Source organism: Haliotis rufescens, unplaced genomic scaffold (genome assembly GCF_023055435.1).
Source record: "Haliotis rufescens isolate VD_foot unplaced genomic scaffold, xgHalRufe1.0.p SCAF_3, whole genome shotgun sequence".
Classification (NCBI taxonomy): Eukaryota; Metazoa; Mollusca; class Gastropoda; order Lepetellida; family Haliotidae; genus Haliotis; species Haliotis rufescens.
Window position 1 is genome coordinate 43,448,283 of NW_025964001.1, and position 17,289 is coordinate 43,465,571.

The following is a 17,289-nucleotide window of genomic DNA, read 5'->3' on the forward strand; positions in this document are numbered from 1 at the left end:
TTGCAGCAGAATTAATTTTAAGTAGTTACACGTAACTTCAAGTAGTAAGTTACGTTGACCACAGGAACGTGCCTTGATCCTGCCCAATTAGAGATTTCAAATCAGAATACATGTAACGTGTGATCTACTTTAATAATTTAGTTACACATACATATATATTTGCATTGCTTTTATGATTTTCTTCCTTAAAAGAGCTTCAGGTGGCCCAGTAATCTAAGGAGCAATTCCCTGTGCTGATTAGTGCCCCCTGTTATACTGGGCTCGAAATATGATTTTGCCCTGATTTTGATTCTTTGTAATTCAGCACCATTCCGTGCCCGTGAGTTTCACCATAGAGATCAGCGTTTACTACCTGTATCACTTCATATTAAACATCAAACTGAGATAAACACACCCCTGCGTCCGTGCTTGCAGTCTGCCGGAACAACACAGCACACGCCGTACTGTTGAAAACGCAAGCCGTCAACTTGATGTGACGTCACATAAAAGCAAATACACGAAGACAGGCGTTGGATGGTTATTCAACACCACTACTACCACCTGTTTTCTTTAAAAAAAATATTATATATATATGTGCACACGTTGTACATATATCCTGCTTGATAATAATGACGTTAAATATACCTCGAATCACTCTTTAATAAAACGGTTTCATATTATCAATGGTGTCATGGGCCCATAGTACATGTCTGGTAATGGGTGTATAAGATCATAAAGTAACATATTTGGAACGTCTTAGGTTCTTCCACACTATCAAACATCCATACTAGCTTGTCATTAAATGTCATCAAATTGTGTGGAAAATGTTTGAAAGCAACAACATGTAAATATGACCCTGATGTGAATATGCACGTATGCAATATGATGTATCAATCGAGTGTGTCCCATATCTATCAATGGTAGGCATCATATGATAACGTGGATTCGTAATAACCTATATACACAAGGCCTGGATGGAGGACGACAACATTCACCACGGACGTGAGACAGAACCAACCCATCATCAAAGATGGCCGCGTCCAGAAGACGACCAGTTCGGCCGTCTGTTACGATCTCCAGATGTAGATCCAGAGAGACGCGACCAACCTCAACATGCACCTAAGACCTGTATTACAGTCATTACAGCCATGAAAGAGGTGTTCTGTTTGTATTTTAGGAAAACGTCCACTGGTAACCGTGTCCTATTCTGGATCTGCATAAGTGTATTCTTGTTTAAGAAGATAGACATGCATGGTACAGTAAATACAGTATATGTTGAGTCCTCCATTGCTGAGATTCTGTCAGACTGGGCATCTGTGGTGCCCTGAAACTACGATGTCTACTACAGCTGTCTCGTCTTCCACTTCGTGATAAACGTGATGGACCTGCTACAATTCTGACTTCTTTCCAACACCATCGTACAGCTACAATAATTTTCGAAGCGGCGTTAAACCCATTTACTCACACTTTCCAAATGTAGCACATTTGTGTATCCGGCACCGAAGATACCTATCTCACTTGGAGTAGATGTAACCCAATAAATTACTCGTATCTTTGAGATAGCATCATTTGTCATGCAGTGTACCACATTCATATCATGGTAAGTATCTAAACACACAAATGACATTACTAAACTACTATCATCCCATCTCATGATCTTCAACATGGTGTTCCATTTTTGAACGTATCTCTAACACCGTTGCACTCACATGATAACCGGTGTTGTTGTAGACTAAGCTAACATAAGCTAACTGATGCATCACCATAGTGCATGTTAAACATGAGCAGTATGGGAGCTGGTAGCACCAAAGCTAACGATATTTATGAAGATGATAATGATGCCAAGAGTGTGCCCTTGCTAAGGGCTATGGTGACTTGCGGGATAGTATCGGTGGTTTATATGGCTGGTGTCATATCCTTCTCGCCACTTCTCGCCCAGTTCGTAAGGAAGCGGATTTCTGAGTCCTACACTAACAACACAAACGAAAGTTTCAGCACTGGAAACATTTGCAGCAGAAATAAAAGCAACCATGATAATCTGATTGGAATCAAGATCCAACAACAGTCGTCGGATATCCTGCTGTACTTATCACTCTCTGGATCCATTGTTTCCATCTTCATCAACCTAGTCATTGGATCCTACTCCGACTTTCTTGGCCGGAAATTCCTATTCTTCATACCCACCCTAGGGGCTGTCCTGAAAGGAACAATGTTGTGTCTTGTAATAGCGTTTCGATTTCCCCTTGGCTGGTTATATTTGGGCTATGTTTTGGAAGGTCTCACTGGGTCGGTCAGCGGATATCTCCTGGCTGTGTTTGCATACACGGCAGATGTGACTGAGCCTGGAAAGAAACGCACTGTCATGATAGCTCTGGTGGAGGGTTGCTTTGCTGTGGCAGGGTCTATTGGTCAATTGGCCGTTGGATTCATCATACATAGTGTCAACTACCTGTACGCTGCTATAATGATTACTGCCATCTCTGGTCTGGGACTGATCTTGGTAATAACACTCCTGCCTGAAACAATGACCAATAAGATGGAGAAACGGTGGTCTCCGCTGCCACACATCAAGAAGGTTTTTGGATTCTTCTTCACACGAGGCTCAGGTAAACAGCGAGCCATGTATATACTAGCACTCCTTATATTCTTTTTTGGAACGTTCCAAATGCTTGGACGGCCAAATGTAGAAACTTTGTATCAACTAGACAAACCATTTTGTTGGAACTCTCTGAAAATCGGCTACTATGGTGCTATCAGACTGTCCTTCAGTGTTGTATGTAGCCTAGTTGGACTCAAGCTTTTACAATCTTGCTTCCGAGACATGACAATTGCGTTGATAGGAATGGCTTTCGGTGCAGCATCCTTCGTGGTGGAGGGACTGGCCGTCAACGATTGGATGCTGTATTTAGGTAGGTTTTGTGAGGTTTCAGACATCTTCCTTAGATTAATACCACCATACTGAACATGAAATCATTATAATTTCATAATTTCAAGTTAACACTGTTTCTTTACTGCTGATTGGCTGAATGGATAGTCACGAGATCTGACATTTGGAGTTCACAAACCTGTGAACGGACAGAAAAGTTCATACGATGTGAACAGTTTTTGTGTGAAATTGATCGTGTGAACTTTTATTGGAACTACTTTCCGGGGTTTCCCCGAATTCTCGATCGGTGTTTACAATAAACTCGTTTTTCTATTTTCATTTTAAGCCCAGCGTTTATCAGCAATATAATTAATTTAGTATTTTGCCTGCACTTGTAATATTGCATCTGACTTGAAATAAATAATAGCTTTGGTTCTGGTGTTTAATGTAGCTGCTAGATGAAACAAAATGGATTGTCCTTACGGTGATTTGGATATGGAATGGCTATCTATCAATACTAATAACGCAAGTTAAGAAAATGAAATCTGTAAAATTACTGAGGTGAACGAAATCGATTTATTGAGCGATATTTCCTTTGATGCCTTGTTTTCGGAAATGACAGGAATCTAGCACCAAGACAATTGCGAATGAAAACAATGTCGTACCCTGCTCAGATACGGCCGCCGACACAGATCAAAGCGTCTGCTCCTGATCAATCCCAAACTAAGACCCGATTCACTACCGTATCGGGAAACAAATCCAAGATTTTGAGAAACCCTAAAACACAAACAGGTAAAGAAAGAAACTTAAATATAAAAAATAAAAAAAAATAAACCGTGCCTACCTGTTTTACCGACTGGTCACTGGAGACGAGAAAATATCTGAAGACGGAATTACTATTCCGGTTTCTGAGTTGGCCGACCTTCTCCGTGCATTCTTGGCCGAGAAGCGGCGGCACTCGAGAAATGACGGGGCACAGAAATGAATCTGGCATCAGGTCATACAGTAGGTCCATCTCAGGTGACAAGAAACACCAGCTGAGCAACGTATTACAGCACACACGACAAATCCCAAACTCCAAATATAACACGCCCTGACGTTGAAGATTAACACAAAACATACAAGTTTCAGAGCACTTCATTCAATCCCCATCAGTCCATTCCACATCGTCCGAATTGGTTTGCGATTATCCAAACACAAGCAACACATTCATAAATCAGTGATATTCCCAATTTGCTAGTTCCATGGGAGGGTTCATGCGTCGGGGTGTTTTCCATAACTGTTCCATAAACTTCTTTCTCAACAGCAGTAAGTATCCATTTCGACTCGAAATGCACCCTTTTACAAACTTATGTGACGTCATATATAAATCCACACTTGATGGTTGACCTCGCCTCGGTGCATTGAGGTCATGTTTAGATTTTTGTTCGGTTTCCTGTTACGGTAACCTTATTTTAACTTGATTAATCCCAAATATTGTTTGTCAGTTTGTTCAGAGAATAAAATTATGTTGATGTTGACATATTTTCACATTGTTGCAATGTTCTTCGGCGAAACCAGTGGACGTCAAATTTCAGCAAACTTTGTTACAATATTATTCAGCGAGACAAGTAAACTACACAGTATGAAATTATAAGGATTGAAAGTCAGTGTGGATGGGTTTATTGAAGTGTGAACCCCGCAAGCTCGGATGTTCACACAGTTTAACCAGCGCTTTTAAATGGTTCACACTTCAATGAATCCATCCAAACTGACGTCAATTATTAATTAAACCGGGCGGTCGGGTAGCCGAGTGGTTAAAGCGTTCGTTCGTCACGCCGAAGACCCGGGTTCGATTCCCGACATGGGTACAATGTGTGAAGCCCATTTCCGGTGTCCCCCGCCGTGATATTGCTGGAATATTGCTAAAAGCGGCGTAAAACTATACTCACTAACTAATTAACTAAACCCTAATAGTGGTATAACTATAGGTGTTAGATTATCTACGTAGTTATATATTTATTTTGTGCCCTAAAATTTCGTTTATAAATGTAAACACATAGGTCACAATGACCTGTTTTAGGGATGACAATATTGCGGAAGATCTTTTACTCATTTTACTTTTGAGGTTGAACTAAGAATGAACTACTTTGGAATGCCTTATATTGACTTACACCGTATGTCCCTATGATTGTTCAGATGAATACTTGACTTGCGTTTGCATGTGTTTGTGACTAGACCCATAATTGGGACAGGACAAACTTGCTTTCTTGCGAACACCTGGTATCATCACTAATGAATAGCGATTCATAAACATATGCTTCTGACATTGCCGTCATCGTACAACATCGACTCTGCTGTAAGCATAGATTTCTTATGATTATGGAAATGGTTTTCGTTGCTTTTATGTATATGTGTATAAGAATTCATAATAATATTTATATTCATATCTAAAACTCAGATTGAATCCCCCATATGTGTACACCGCTTGCAGTCCATTCTTGGTGTCATCCTCCGTGACATGGCTGACAAACTCAGACTCACTCACACAAGCTTCCAAATAGTGTTGACATTTAAATCTTCCCGTGGGGTTCTCTAGCTCACCAGAAACAAGTGGACTGACTTTGCTTACGGGTGCAGGACATCCCTGAGAGCGTGGACAGTTAAATCCAGTATCAGTTGCGGCATTGTCTCGATGGAACTCGAAGATTTACAATCTGGTGTAATATGCAATGAAGATTTATGACGTGAAAATACATTCAGTTGACTTCACTTCGCGGCCACGTTGGTCCTTGCACACATTATACTTACTTCAGAAAAGAAATCGATACCCGTTTCTACTCTAGTTTTCAAGATTCAAGGTTCAAGATGTTTATTGTATTCAAGGCGATATCAATCACAAGACATGAAAATAAATAAATAAATACTCACTCATTATTCACATATATTGGAAATATTGACAACTAATGACAAAAGACATAAATCTTTGCCTGATATGTCGTATCCAATACAACCAATATTCAAAGTAGGCACAATTTATGGAAACAACTTCTATATTTTTATTACTAACATTCACTTTGCAGTTCCACTGATCTCCCTCTTATCATTGACCGTTGTCCCTGTTGCTCGATCAGTCATGTCGAAGATGACGTCCCCGCTGGAACAAGGTAAACAACTAGAGAGACCTATTTCCGAACATTGCCATTTTCGTTGAATTCAAATATTAACAACGACTGTGTTAAGTTGGCCAAATGTGTAATTGGTGACACGCATGTGTGGTTAATAAAATCCCCACAGGCGCTATCTATACTAACAAGCTATCACCGTAATTTATTTCATAAACAGGGCTAGTTTGGTGCTCAAAGGGTGATGTTCCCGAAATAACACTATTGCGTTTTAATACGGCCGAGTGTACCATCTAGCAAAGTCCTTGTAATTAGCTAACTTTATGGACACAACCTTGTATTTGAACGATATGAAAATGAGATAACTCACACACACACCACACACACACACACACACACGCGCGCACGCACGCACGCACGCACGCACGCACGCACGCACACACACACACACACACATATATATATATTTATATGCTTGATGTAATGTACACACTACATACATGGGGAAAAATATCATATTTATACTGGTGTATGTAGTGTTAACATTACACCAAGGATGATAATATAACCACATAACCTATTAAATAGTTTACTGCCTGCATGGACAAGATGGCGCACTTAGTTATTTGCCATGTTGTTGCAGGTGCTCTGTTCTCAAGTATTGCCGCCATGGAGAGTATCTGTAGCACGCTGTCGGCAACGATGTACCACACCGTCTATCACGCTACTGTTGACTCTTTGAGAGGAGCGGTTTTCATCGTAATGGCCGGAATCGCAATTATCTGTACTGCTTTTACTATGTAAGAACTATGGCTGATTAACGTTCATGAAATGATTGTTATGAAGAATCATATATAACCCCTTTCATCAATACAGCTGATCAGTAATTATCAATATTGTTTTTGTTGATAATCTATTGTCCTGTAAATTCACTGTATTGTACCTAAAAGGCTTGTATTAAAAGGTTATTCACACAGTATAAACTATTGCTTAAACGATTTATTGTATCGGTATATTGTGATATTAAGCTAACTTTAACTAAATCGATGTGGACACATGTCAAGAAGCAGTTAGTTGCAATCAGTTTGCTTAATCTGTTTTTGTTGGGCCGGTTGTTTTTTAGTATCTGTATCTTGTAGTGAACTTGATATCACGATACTCCGTGTGTCCCTACTGTAAGTGTCGCAAGCATTATTCACAAATCTCCACGTCTCTGGTTTTTTGAAAACATATTTTAGAAACGTTATCATACGAAAATTAAAATTAAAATATTTAACCGTCATCAGTAATTAGCCAAGGATGGTGGTTACAAAGGCACTAGTGCCTTTGTATGCTTTTATGTGAACATCGTCCTTAGCGAAATCTAACCGGGTAATTTGGCACTTTCTGTCACGTGTTTGTTTATGTTTGCAGTGTTTGCAGTGCTACATTTTATCACGCGAGTGTGTCCCACATCGGGCCTAGTCATAAGTAGATGCGAACTGGAACTGACAGATACTATTTACTAGTTTATCTATTACTGATAGACATCATATGATAGCCTGTGTTGCATTCTTTATAATCTAAGCACACAAGGCTGGGATGGAGGACGACAACATTCACTGCGGACGTGAGACAGAACCTCTCATAAAAGATGGCGGCGACCACAACATTGTCCCTGGCAGCCAGCAGAAAATGCAAATCAGACGTCTGTTCCTCGTTAGTCTCATACTGTTCCTCCATGGCGGTTCCGGTGCCATCCACAGTCCGCTCATGTCCCAGTACTTATACCTGCGATATAGCGAGGAGTATTTTCCTAACTCGACGTTTCCGGAAAGGAAGACCTCCCACAGTGAATGTGTTGCCAACAGCACTGCCATGGAGTCCAACCTCCAGAAGGAGGTCCAGAGAGAAGCTACCAACCTCAATATGCAGCTGACTCTTGCCACAAGCATCCCTGCAATCTTTACCAACCTGTTTCTGGGAGCCTATTCGGACTATTTCGGCCGACGCTTCTTGTTCATGACAATGATGGTGGGCAGGCTGACTAGGGATCTCACGACAGTTGCCATCATCGTCTGGAATCTTGACCTTCACTATTTCTTCATCGGGTACGGCGCTGACGGACTGTGTGGGTCATCCTTTACCTTCTACCTAGCGGGGTATGCGTACACAGCAGACATCACCCCGCCAGCTAAAGTGAGAACGGTGGCACTGGCTGTAGTGGATGCTGCCAGGGGTATAGCTGATATATCCCTGCATATAGCCACGGGTTACTTGATAAAGATGTACGGCTACCTGTATCCTTCTGTGGGAATGGCTGCCATGACACTTCTGGACTTCCTTGTGGTGGTGACCCTGCTTCCGGAAACGGTCAAAAGAAGCGGGACCTGTATTTCACCCATCACGGCCATTAAAAATGTGTTCGGTTTTTATTTTAGGAAAACGTCCACTGGTAACCGTGACCTATTCTGGATCTGTATTATTGTGTTCTTGTTTAATATGATAGACAAGCATGGTACAGTAAATATCGAGAACTTGTATATGTTGAGTCCTCCATTTTGCTGGGATTCTGTCAGATTGGGACTCTACGGTGCCCTGAAGGACGGTGTCTACTACTTCAGCAGTGTCGTCATCATCAAGGCCCTCCACGTCTGCACCACAGATGGTGTAGTTGGTATCATCGGCTTCATGTCTGCGGCTGCTTCTAAACTTATAGAAGGCCTTGCTTTTGTGGACTGGATGTTGTATTTAGGTGAGTCATTGTGCTAGGTGGTACAGGAACGGTGGGCTAGCCTAGTGGTTGAAGCATTCATTCATAACACCGAAGGCCGGGTTCGATTCTCCAAATGTGAAGCCCTTATCTGTTGTACCCTGTCGTGGTATTGTTGGAATAGTGCCAAAAAATCAATACTCACTCACTCATTAAGTCATTCACTTAAATTCATTGTTGTTTTTTGCATTATAAAAGGACCTCGTCATGATTTTAGAGCTGTGGCTTGCAAATCTGTGCCTGGGCTTAAGAGATAAATCTAAACATATTGTAAATTCAGGTCACGAGATGAGATAAACATGTTATTTGACAAAAAACACCCTCTATATATTTTTATTGTCTTACCACCATCCCCCGACAACCAACCCCATCCCACTAGTAGTGCCTAACATGGGGAACATGGTAAATGAGTTAAAGAAAAGAAAAACCCATCTGTAATGCAAAAAGCATGCAACCCACTAATAGCCAGATAACATGTATCCGTTATTTTGCCCTTTCTGTCGGATCAGTTCCGGTTGTGGGGGTAGCATCATCAGCCATCTCCCCAGCCCTCAGGGCTATCCTGTCTCGGATGGTTCCAGCCGAGGAGCAGGGTATGTATGTTCGTTAAGATCTGATAAAATTCAATTAAAAAATGTTTGCCAAATTTTCAAACGAAGAACTGAATTCCATGTATATCTAGCAAGCTTAGAAACTGGTTCAGTGTTGGTCATTAGAAATATGGCATTTCGAGTTAATAGAAAATATGTGTGATACCTTGTTATAGGTGCAATATTCACCAGTATGTCTGTGGTGGAGGCTGTCTGTGATGCAGTAGGGTCCACCGCACTCAATGTCGTGTATGAAGCAACGTTGAGCGTCATGCGTGGTGCAGCGTTTCTCATCATGGCGGCCTCCAAGATCGTGGCGATTGTTTTGTTGACGTAAGTAAGGCGTGTGTTTTGGCCTTCCGTTTATATATTTACATTTCATCTCAAGCGCCGGGCAAAAGAAAGTATACACTCTTGTTTGATGGTGGCTGAAAATGAAACTAACAAGAAATGGTTAGTCGATAATTGATACGGGTATCATAGTTGCGTTGTGTACCTTAAGTTTGCAGAATTTCGTTTTCATATTAGCGTTTGGAGCTTTTTGCTCAACTCCCATGTTCAAGTGTTTATTTACGTTTGCCCGGTAGTTAACAATTTAAAAGAAGCCGGTGCTCGACAGACTGGAGACTATTTAAAAATCTAGGTCTGGAAATATAGATATGAGTGGCGTCCATATCCTTTCAATGTCGGTACAAAAGTCTGCCATACAGACAATGAAACAAATATATCCAATACAAGCCATGCAAGTCTATGATGCTTGGCAAGTCTAGATTACTGCAGTTCCGGAGAAAATGAAGAAAGTCTCTTTGCTCCTTTTAATTATATTTTGTCGACAATTTAACAAATGTTTTTTTTCTGTAAAAATATGGTCATTTCAATTACTATCTAGTCTGTCGGTACATGTGCTGATTTATCAAGCAAGTGATTAGCAACTTGGTGTTGTAAAATCACCCGTGTGAAGCTGAGACATTGTCCGTGTGTAATTAGAAAACTCATTGACTGCTTGATTGATATTCATCATCGAAGTTTGCTCGGCACACAAAAATAGTGGTGTCAACAGTGTTTGACACTGACCAAAATTTGTCAGTGGTCTAAAGGACCAGAATATCGAAAACTCTCTACAGACACAATGGTGCTGAGCAAAACAGGCTTTAAATCGCAGATACCTTACCATTTTCATGCAACAAGTGAGCGGGCGTAGTTAGAATGAGAAACCAGTCAAGAAGGAAACCACTGTACCACACAGAGTTGTTTAGATTGCTGGTTTTACTTGAGTTTAGAGTCGATCTATCGCCGATTTCAAAAGTCATACAAACTTAATATAATTAAGATTACTTACATAGTCTCTTAAAAAACACTTGACCACCGAACCAGCATTTATATAATTGTCCTGGTCGTTTGGGAAATATACTAGACTCGGACCAGCGGGCCAGTGTCGAACACTGTGTCAAACGACATAAATCAAATGAGGGGTAACATATTCGCGCCTGGTCCCCTTTTATACATTATAAAACTGTTTGGTAAAGAAAGTGGATTCAATTCAATCCAAAAATAGTACAAGTCCAGGTGATTAAATCAAATTAGATTTGCATTTGCATAGCGAACTTTCCAATTAACAACCGCTCAAATGCGCTCAGACCATGACTGATCTATAGTCTTGAAGAGAATGTTTATTCCTTTTGATATGGTTTTATTCACATTCATTTTCAGTGTGTTTGTGTTCAAGACTCGGTCGAGAGTGGTGCCCCCCAAGGACAACCTGTGTGTACAAGGGCGGGATGACCAGGGTATCTCTGACGAGGAGCAGCAGTAGCTCTCTCCTACAACATCCAGCCTGAGTAAGGATAATATAAAGGATGAACAACTTCTTTATTACAATTAACAGCGACGTTTCAGCGTAGGTGCTAAACACAGTCATCAAGCAAGTCCTTGTACATATCGCGGGGTCTGTTTTTGTCCCTGACCAGTTTTTGAAGACGGAGTGTCGTTCAACGTATTTATTTGCTTGTAACCTGTAACATGAAAAGTCAACATCAGAAAGGTGTTGATTACTGTCGACCATCTTGCCAGGCTGAAAGGTGACAACTGAATATTCACATTATACATTATAAATATATATAAGCACTGATAGACTAGTATGCATGCTAGAGAGTAATAATGAGATATGAAATATATATAACCACTATAGGCTATGCATACTGGCGCTTTATGATGAGATGATAAGATACTGGCGTCAGTCACACTTATAGCGAAAAGTCAGTGATCCATAAAATAGTGATTTGGGTATAATATTGTAGTATGATATTAAACATTTATACATATAGTATTCTTCCTTTACTCACTGACTTACATGTTATGCCAGAGCAGTGCTTAGGTTAGTAATAGCGATTAGCGCGGTGTGTACATTTCACACGAACTATTTTTTTAGTGAGTTGGTGAGTATGGTTTTACGCCGCTTTTAGCAATATTCCAGCAATATCGCGGCGGGGGACACCAGAAATGGGCTTCAAACATTGTACCCACGTCGGGAATCGAACCCGGGTCTTCGGTGTGACGAGCGAACGCTATAACCACTGGGCTACCCGACCGCCCAAACTATTTTTTACTAACTTGAGATGACATTACTTGATTGGTAATTAACATATAATATATTAGATATAATTGATACACTAGCAAGGAGATGTAGATGTACAGTGAATCTATAAGTGGAGTTACCTGTAACATGAAACGTCAACATCGGAAAGGTGTTGATTACTGTCGGCCAGCATACACGGCAGACAGGTGACAATTGAATGTACATTCAGATTAAGCCAAGTACGGGTAGCACGTACAACTACTTATATTTACACAGCGGAGAGGCAGCTTTAAGATGGATAAAACTTGAAATAAGGTTGCCATCGACATATCCAGTGCGGGTGATATATGGTAAACATCCTAACAGGTGAAGCCAGTAGTATAAACAAAAGGATTATAATGACTGATTGTTGTCTTTGATCAGTGGAAAGTACGCAGGAGGCATGTAATAGCTAAGATCACGGATGATTAATGGTTGTAGTCTTTTGATGTGGATAGCGTCTTGGATTTTTCTGATTTTGAAGTCTTTAAGGTTGGTTGTAAGACAAGATGTGTTTAAATCATGTAGCTTCTCACCGTGCATCTTCCCGAGATAAAGCCGATAACTGACTTTATCATATAATGGGTAGGTTACTCGGCAGGATAAAGCCAACGGATAAAAACGATATCCGTTGGGGTCATATGCGGATAGAGATGCAAATATCAAAGGTCAGGTAGGACTACTTTCACTGTTTATAAACAAGCATGGCGTCGCCCTCGTCATTCGGCGATCGAGTCAATTAACCATCGTGAATCTGGATAAACTACAGGGATACTTGCTATCATTATCAAACGAACAGTCTAATATACTGAAAATCAGTGTCTAACTGTGACGTAGCAAAGGCATTTTATAAGTTTTGGCAACTTTCGAGATATAAGTTTCGAAACAATTTTGCGAGGGCACGAAGCCTAGCCAAGCGAGATCAGTAGCCATATCTGTGCTTGTAGACCTCTGTGGCTTGAAACCTTCTCCACAAATCAAAATGGTTGGATTCGGCCGAATATGTTTGAACTGTTACCTTGTTTCGTTTTGTCGCTGTGTGTACATCTGACTACACTTCTTAACGTTATGAAAGGACAGACCGACTGTCAACAACGTCTGACCGTGGCCGTGACGTCTCATAGACCAGAGATAGAGTAGCTTCCCTTTGACAAAGGGCAGTTACTCTAGCGGACAGACCGATGGATTGCCGCGAAAGGCAATTAAAAACAACTGTTGTTTTGCCTATAAGTTGCTTCGCCACTGTATAAGAAACAGATTTCAGTTGGAACTATATTGGCTACTGTCACTGTCCGACTGACTAATCACTTACCCTGTGACGTAATAAATATTAATGCGCACATTCCAGGAAAACTCGCAATGTTTCGGTAATGTTTGTGAGAGAGGGAAAGCGATTTTAAAGCACAGAATTAAAGAATGACATTATATGATAAAGAGGTTATCACGCTTGTGTGTTTGGGGATGGTAAATATCCTGTATTAGGAATAAATACTATGTATTTAGCTCGCCAAGGCTCGCTAAATACAATGTTTATTCCTAATGCAGGATATTTACCATCCCCAAACACACTTGCGTGATAACCTCTATATAAAAGTCCAGTTTCCATCCTTGCGGAACTAGGCTGGTATTTTGGAGTTACATTTTGGCTGGACTAACGAGTCTATGCACAGTCAAATCAAAATCGCTTAACGAACTAGACATCCGGTTCGAAAGCAACATGGATTGAAACGTGCAGATTTTGGTCGGCAGCAGGATTTGCAAAGCATGTGTACCGCCAACTAGGCGTCATCGGATATTTTGCAAATGTGCTCATGTTTTTAATCAAGGTGCTCAAATGAGTTGATGTACTTTGTGGGGTAAAACCCGTTTTATTACAATATAGATCTATATTATCGATCAGATCGTCTTGATTGGGCGCCGCCATTTTGTTAGAAGCAAATGCAAGTGATATGAGAGATGGAATCTGATTGGTCAATAGGAGGGGCATAGACTTTTAGAGTCAGTTGACGTCATTGCCCCGAGATGATACTCACCGTGTCAGGAAGAATTGTTATGCCTATTGATATTGAACAATGGTAATATTAACCATGTTTAAAGTTTGAGTGAGTTTGGTTTAACGCCGCTTTTAAGAGTATTTGAGTTATATCACGGCGTGCCAGCTTAATGTGGAAGGAAAGCCCGAAGTGATGCAGGTCTCTGACGTTCACCACTTCTATGAAACCCACGAACACGAGTAGGGTGCTGACAAACCTAGGAACATACCCATGTTTAAAGAACTGCTACATATTTATTACATCTGTTTAAACATGCAACATTTATGTCGACGCAGGCCGTGACATAATACCATGCAAACATGTTTCAATTTTAATGGCTTAAAATCATCATTGCAATCAGGATTGAATGTAGGATATTCTACTGTGTACCTGTCAACTCACTCATATGAATTTATTGAAAACTCATTGGATAATGGTAAGGACATTAGGTCAGTATTTCGCGATATCAATAAAGTCTCTGATAGAGTCTGGCATAAAGGTATCTTACGTAAATTATATTAAAATGGAACACGAGGCCCACTCTTGGATTGGTTTGAAAGTTATCTAACCAACAGATAACAAATACTGTAGTTAATGGAAATAAATCCAGTATTAAGTCTGCACTTGAATGCGTTCCCCAAGGTTCAGTGTTGGGGCCACTTTTATTTTTATGTTTTATTAATCATATAATTGAAGACATAGACTGTAATATCAATTTTTTTGCTGATGATACTTCTTTATACGTTGTTATTGATGACCCAGTGTCATCAAGTATATGCTTGGATAGGAATATAGAAATTATATCACAATGAGCTAATGTTTGGAAAGTGAAGTTTAATCCTAACAAAACAGAATCAGTCAATAACATCTATGTCCGACATTTTTAATGGAAGGCACTAAGATTCCAATTGTAGATTCTCATAAACACATTTGACTTACTTTGCAAAGTTATGGTCAGTGGCAACTGCATGTTTATGAAGTTATGACCAAAACAAGCCCAATGGTTAATTACTTAAGAAGTTTCAAATATCCTTTGAATATAAAAAGCCCACAAAATTGTAAAATTCTTATTACTAAAATGATAGTACTAAGGACCAAGAACTGCTATTAGAAAAACTATAATTTGATGCCTCAAGAACAATATGTAGATCTGTTAGAGGGGTGAGTCACATATATTTCACCAAGTGAAACCACAAAATGGGTGTATTTCACAAAATATTCTGTGATAAAACGTATACTTATCAAGTTTAATTCCTTTAATCATTTCTGTCACTTCCACGTATGTAACAAGATCATCCAACATACTTCAAATACGTTTATGTCACACGGACAAATGAACGATAATTTTTTCCATCATCAGTGCATGGTTAGAATATGTTGGATAACATTTTAAGAAGTACTGAATCTTTAACACAAATTAAAAAGAATTAGGAAAAATATATTATTAGCAATGTATATCCTTTATTTCAATGTTATGGTTCTAGAAACAAACAAATCATTCACTGTAGAATGAGACTCAATTGCAGTGACCTAAATGGACATAAGTTTGATTGTTAGGTTGTTATTGATTCTGAGTGGAGTTGTGGTCATTATTACAAAGATAATCATCATAATCTATTTCAATGTAAACAGTACACGGATATATGATATATGATATACGCGATATAACTTGAATACTGTTAAAAGCGGCGTTAAACCCAACTCACTCACTCACTCACTCGGTTTGGAAACAAATCTGTCATCTGAAGAAACTGTTGAACAAATAGGATCTGTTCATGCATATTTTACCCGAACAAAACGCTTTGAAAATCTTTAAAGTATGTTAGATATGTTTTTGTACATTTATATATATTTGATGTTGAACCTTTTATCATCCACTGTGTGTTGTGATATATTACATAAATGTTCTGGTATCGGAAAGGCATTACGCCTGCTGACCAATCCATTTGAAGAAAATAAAATATTGTTTAAACTATTCCTTGATTTGAAAGCCATACTGACACCGTCAGAGTAATCAAACGAATGGCGGTTATGTAGAATATGTTGGCAATAAGCGGAAGTCCTATGACTCGGAGAGTACAGGCACAGGGTCAACAGATTTCCGGGTTAACGGCTCATTGGTTGACGTCCAGCAGTGGTATTCGGTCTAACGGTGTTTCCCGACTAACGAGGTAACTGGCCTACCATGGTTACCAGAGTAACGAAATATCCGTACTGACGGGGTTTCCGGTTTGTTGAGACATCCTGTTTCCTGACTAACAGGGTATCCGATCGGAGTATTCTTTCCGACGTGGTATCCGGTCTACGGAGTATTCTTTCCGACGTGGTATCCGGTCTACGGAGTATTCTTTCCGACGTGGTATCCGGTCTATGGAGTATTCTTTACGACGTGGTATTCGGTCTATGGAGTATTCTTTACGACGTGGTATCCGGTCTACGGAGTATTCTTTACGACGGGTATCCGGTCTCCGAAGTATTCTTTACGACGTGGTATCCGGTCTACGGAGTATTCTTTCCGACGTGGTATCCGGTCTCCGAAGTATTCTTTACGACGTGGTATCCGGTCTACGGAGTATTCTTTCCGACGTGGTATCCGGTCTCCGAAGTATTCTTTACGACGTGGTATCCGGTCTACGGAGTATTCTTTACAACGTGGTATCCGGTCTACGGAGTATTCTTCACAACGTGGTATCCGGTCTACGAAGTATTCTTTACAACGTGGTATCCGGTCTACGAAGTATTCTTTACGACGTGGTATCCGGTCTACGAAGTATTCTTTACGACGTGGTATCCAGTCTACGGAGTATTCTTTACAACGTGGTATCCGGTCTAACGGAGTATTCATTCTGAAGGGGTATCTGGACTTTTGGTGTTTCTAGACTAACGGGAGATTTGGACTAGTTTGTAAATAGTTTTCTTATGCACCTGAAGGCCGACCCACACTGTAGCATGGATGCGTAGCGTGTCGGCACAAAAGAAACGCTTCAGTGTTTTCTTTTCAAACGTAACCCAGATTCACGCAGCGCCCTAACATCAAATATTCCTGATCGCTTAAAAGTTCACTTTACTTCTTCGTTCTAACTTAATTCCCATTTGTCCTATCCGATAAAGACACGTCATTATTAATGCTTTCTTCGCGTGTATTTCCCATACAAAGGTTGTTTTCATGTTCCTGGAGAACAACTTATGTCCATGAAACATACAAGCTTAGTGTCCAATACTTATACCTTCAATTCTGTTTAAAGAAAGTTCTGAACACTTCTACTCTAATGCGCTGTTTGAATGTGAGTTTCAGGCCATAACGCCAAGCTAACGTAGTTCCTGTTGAAGAAAGGAACATGTTGACTACTT

At 40.1% G+C, this 17,289-nt stretch overlaps 2 protein-coding genes across 3 annotated transcripts; both read left to right on the forward strand.

Moving 5' to 3' along the window:
- Positions 1 to 1,768: 1,768 nt before the first annotated feature.
- LOC124124989 (solute carrier family 46 member 3-like) lies at positions 1,769 to 6,753 on the forward strand. The gene is made up of 3 exons (XM_048403436.1): positions 1,769 to 2,888; positions 5,908 to 5,991; positions 6,593 to 6,753. Exons 1-3 carry the CDS (start codon positions 1,769 to 1,771, stop codon positions 6,751 to 6,753), a joined length of 1,365 nt encoding a protein of 454 aa, XP_048259393.1.
- Positions 6,754 to 7,424: 671 nt separating this feature from the next.
- Positions 7,425 to 17,284, forward strand: LOC124124998 (solute carrier family 46 member 3-like). 2 transcript variants are annotated; one of them, XM_048402976.1, is made up of 5 exons: positions 7,425 to 8,683; positions 9,211 to 9,294; positions 9,468 to 9,624; positions 11,002 to 11,129; positions 17,234 to 17,284. In XM_048402976.1, the coding sequence occupies exons 1-4, from the start codon at positions 7,531 to 7,533 to the stop codon at positions 11,102 to 11,104; spliced, it is 1,497 nt and encodes a 498-aa protein (XP_048258933.1). In that variant the 5' UTR covers positions 7,425 to 7,530; the 3' UTR covers positions 11,105 to 11,129; positions 17,234 to 17,284. The 2 variants fall into 2 exon arrangements, with proteins under 2 accessions (XP_048258933.1, XP_048258932.1); XM_048402975.1 differs by lacking the exon at positions 17,234 to 17,284 and having other exon boundaries at positions 11,002 to 11,647.
- Positions 17,285 to 17,289: the final 5 nt, after the last annotated feature.

Bases quoted from the DNA above. Each gene is read 5' to 3' on its own strand.
- LOC124124989 (XM_048403436.1), top strand. From the start codon at position 1,769: ATGGGAGCTGGTAGCACCAAAGCTAACGATATTTATGAAGATGATAAT. The intron at 2,889-5,907 runs GTAGGTTTTGTG...TTCACTTTGCAG, and splicing joins CGATTGGATGCTGTATTTAG to TTCCACTGATCTCCCTCTTA. The intron at 5,992-6,592 runs GTAAACAACTAG...ATGTTGTTGCAG, and splicing joins GACGTCCCCGCTGGAACAAG to GTGCTCTGTTCTCAAGTATT.
- LOC124124998 (XM_048402976.1), top strand. From the start codon at position 7,531: ATGGAGGACGACAACATTCACTGCGGACGTGAGACAGAACCTCTCATA. The intron at 9,295-9,467 runs GTATGTATGTTC...ACCTTGTTATAG, and splicing joins GGTTCCAGCCGAGGAGCAGG to GTGCAATATTCACCAGTATG. The intron at 9,625-11,001 runs GTAAGTAAGGCG...ATTCATTTTCAG, and splicing joins GTGGCGATTGTTTTGTTGAC to TGTGTTTGTGTTCAAGACTC.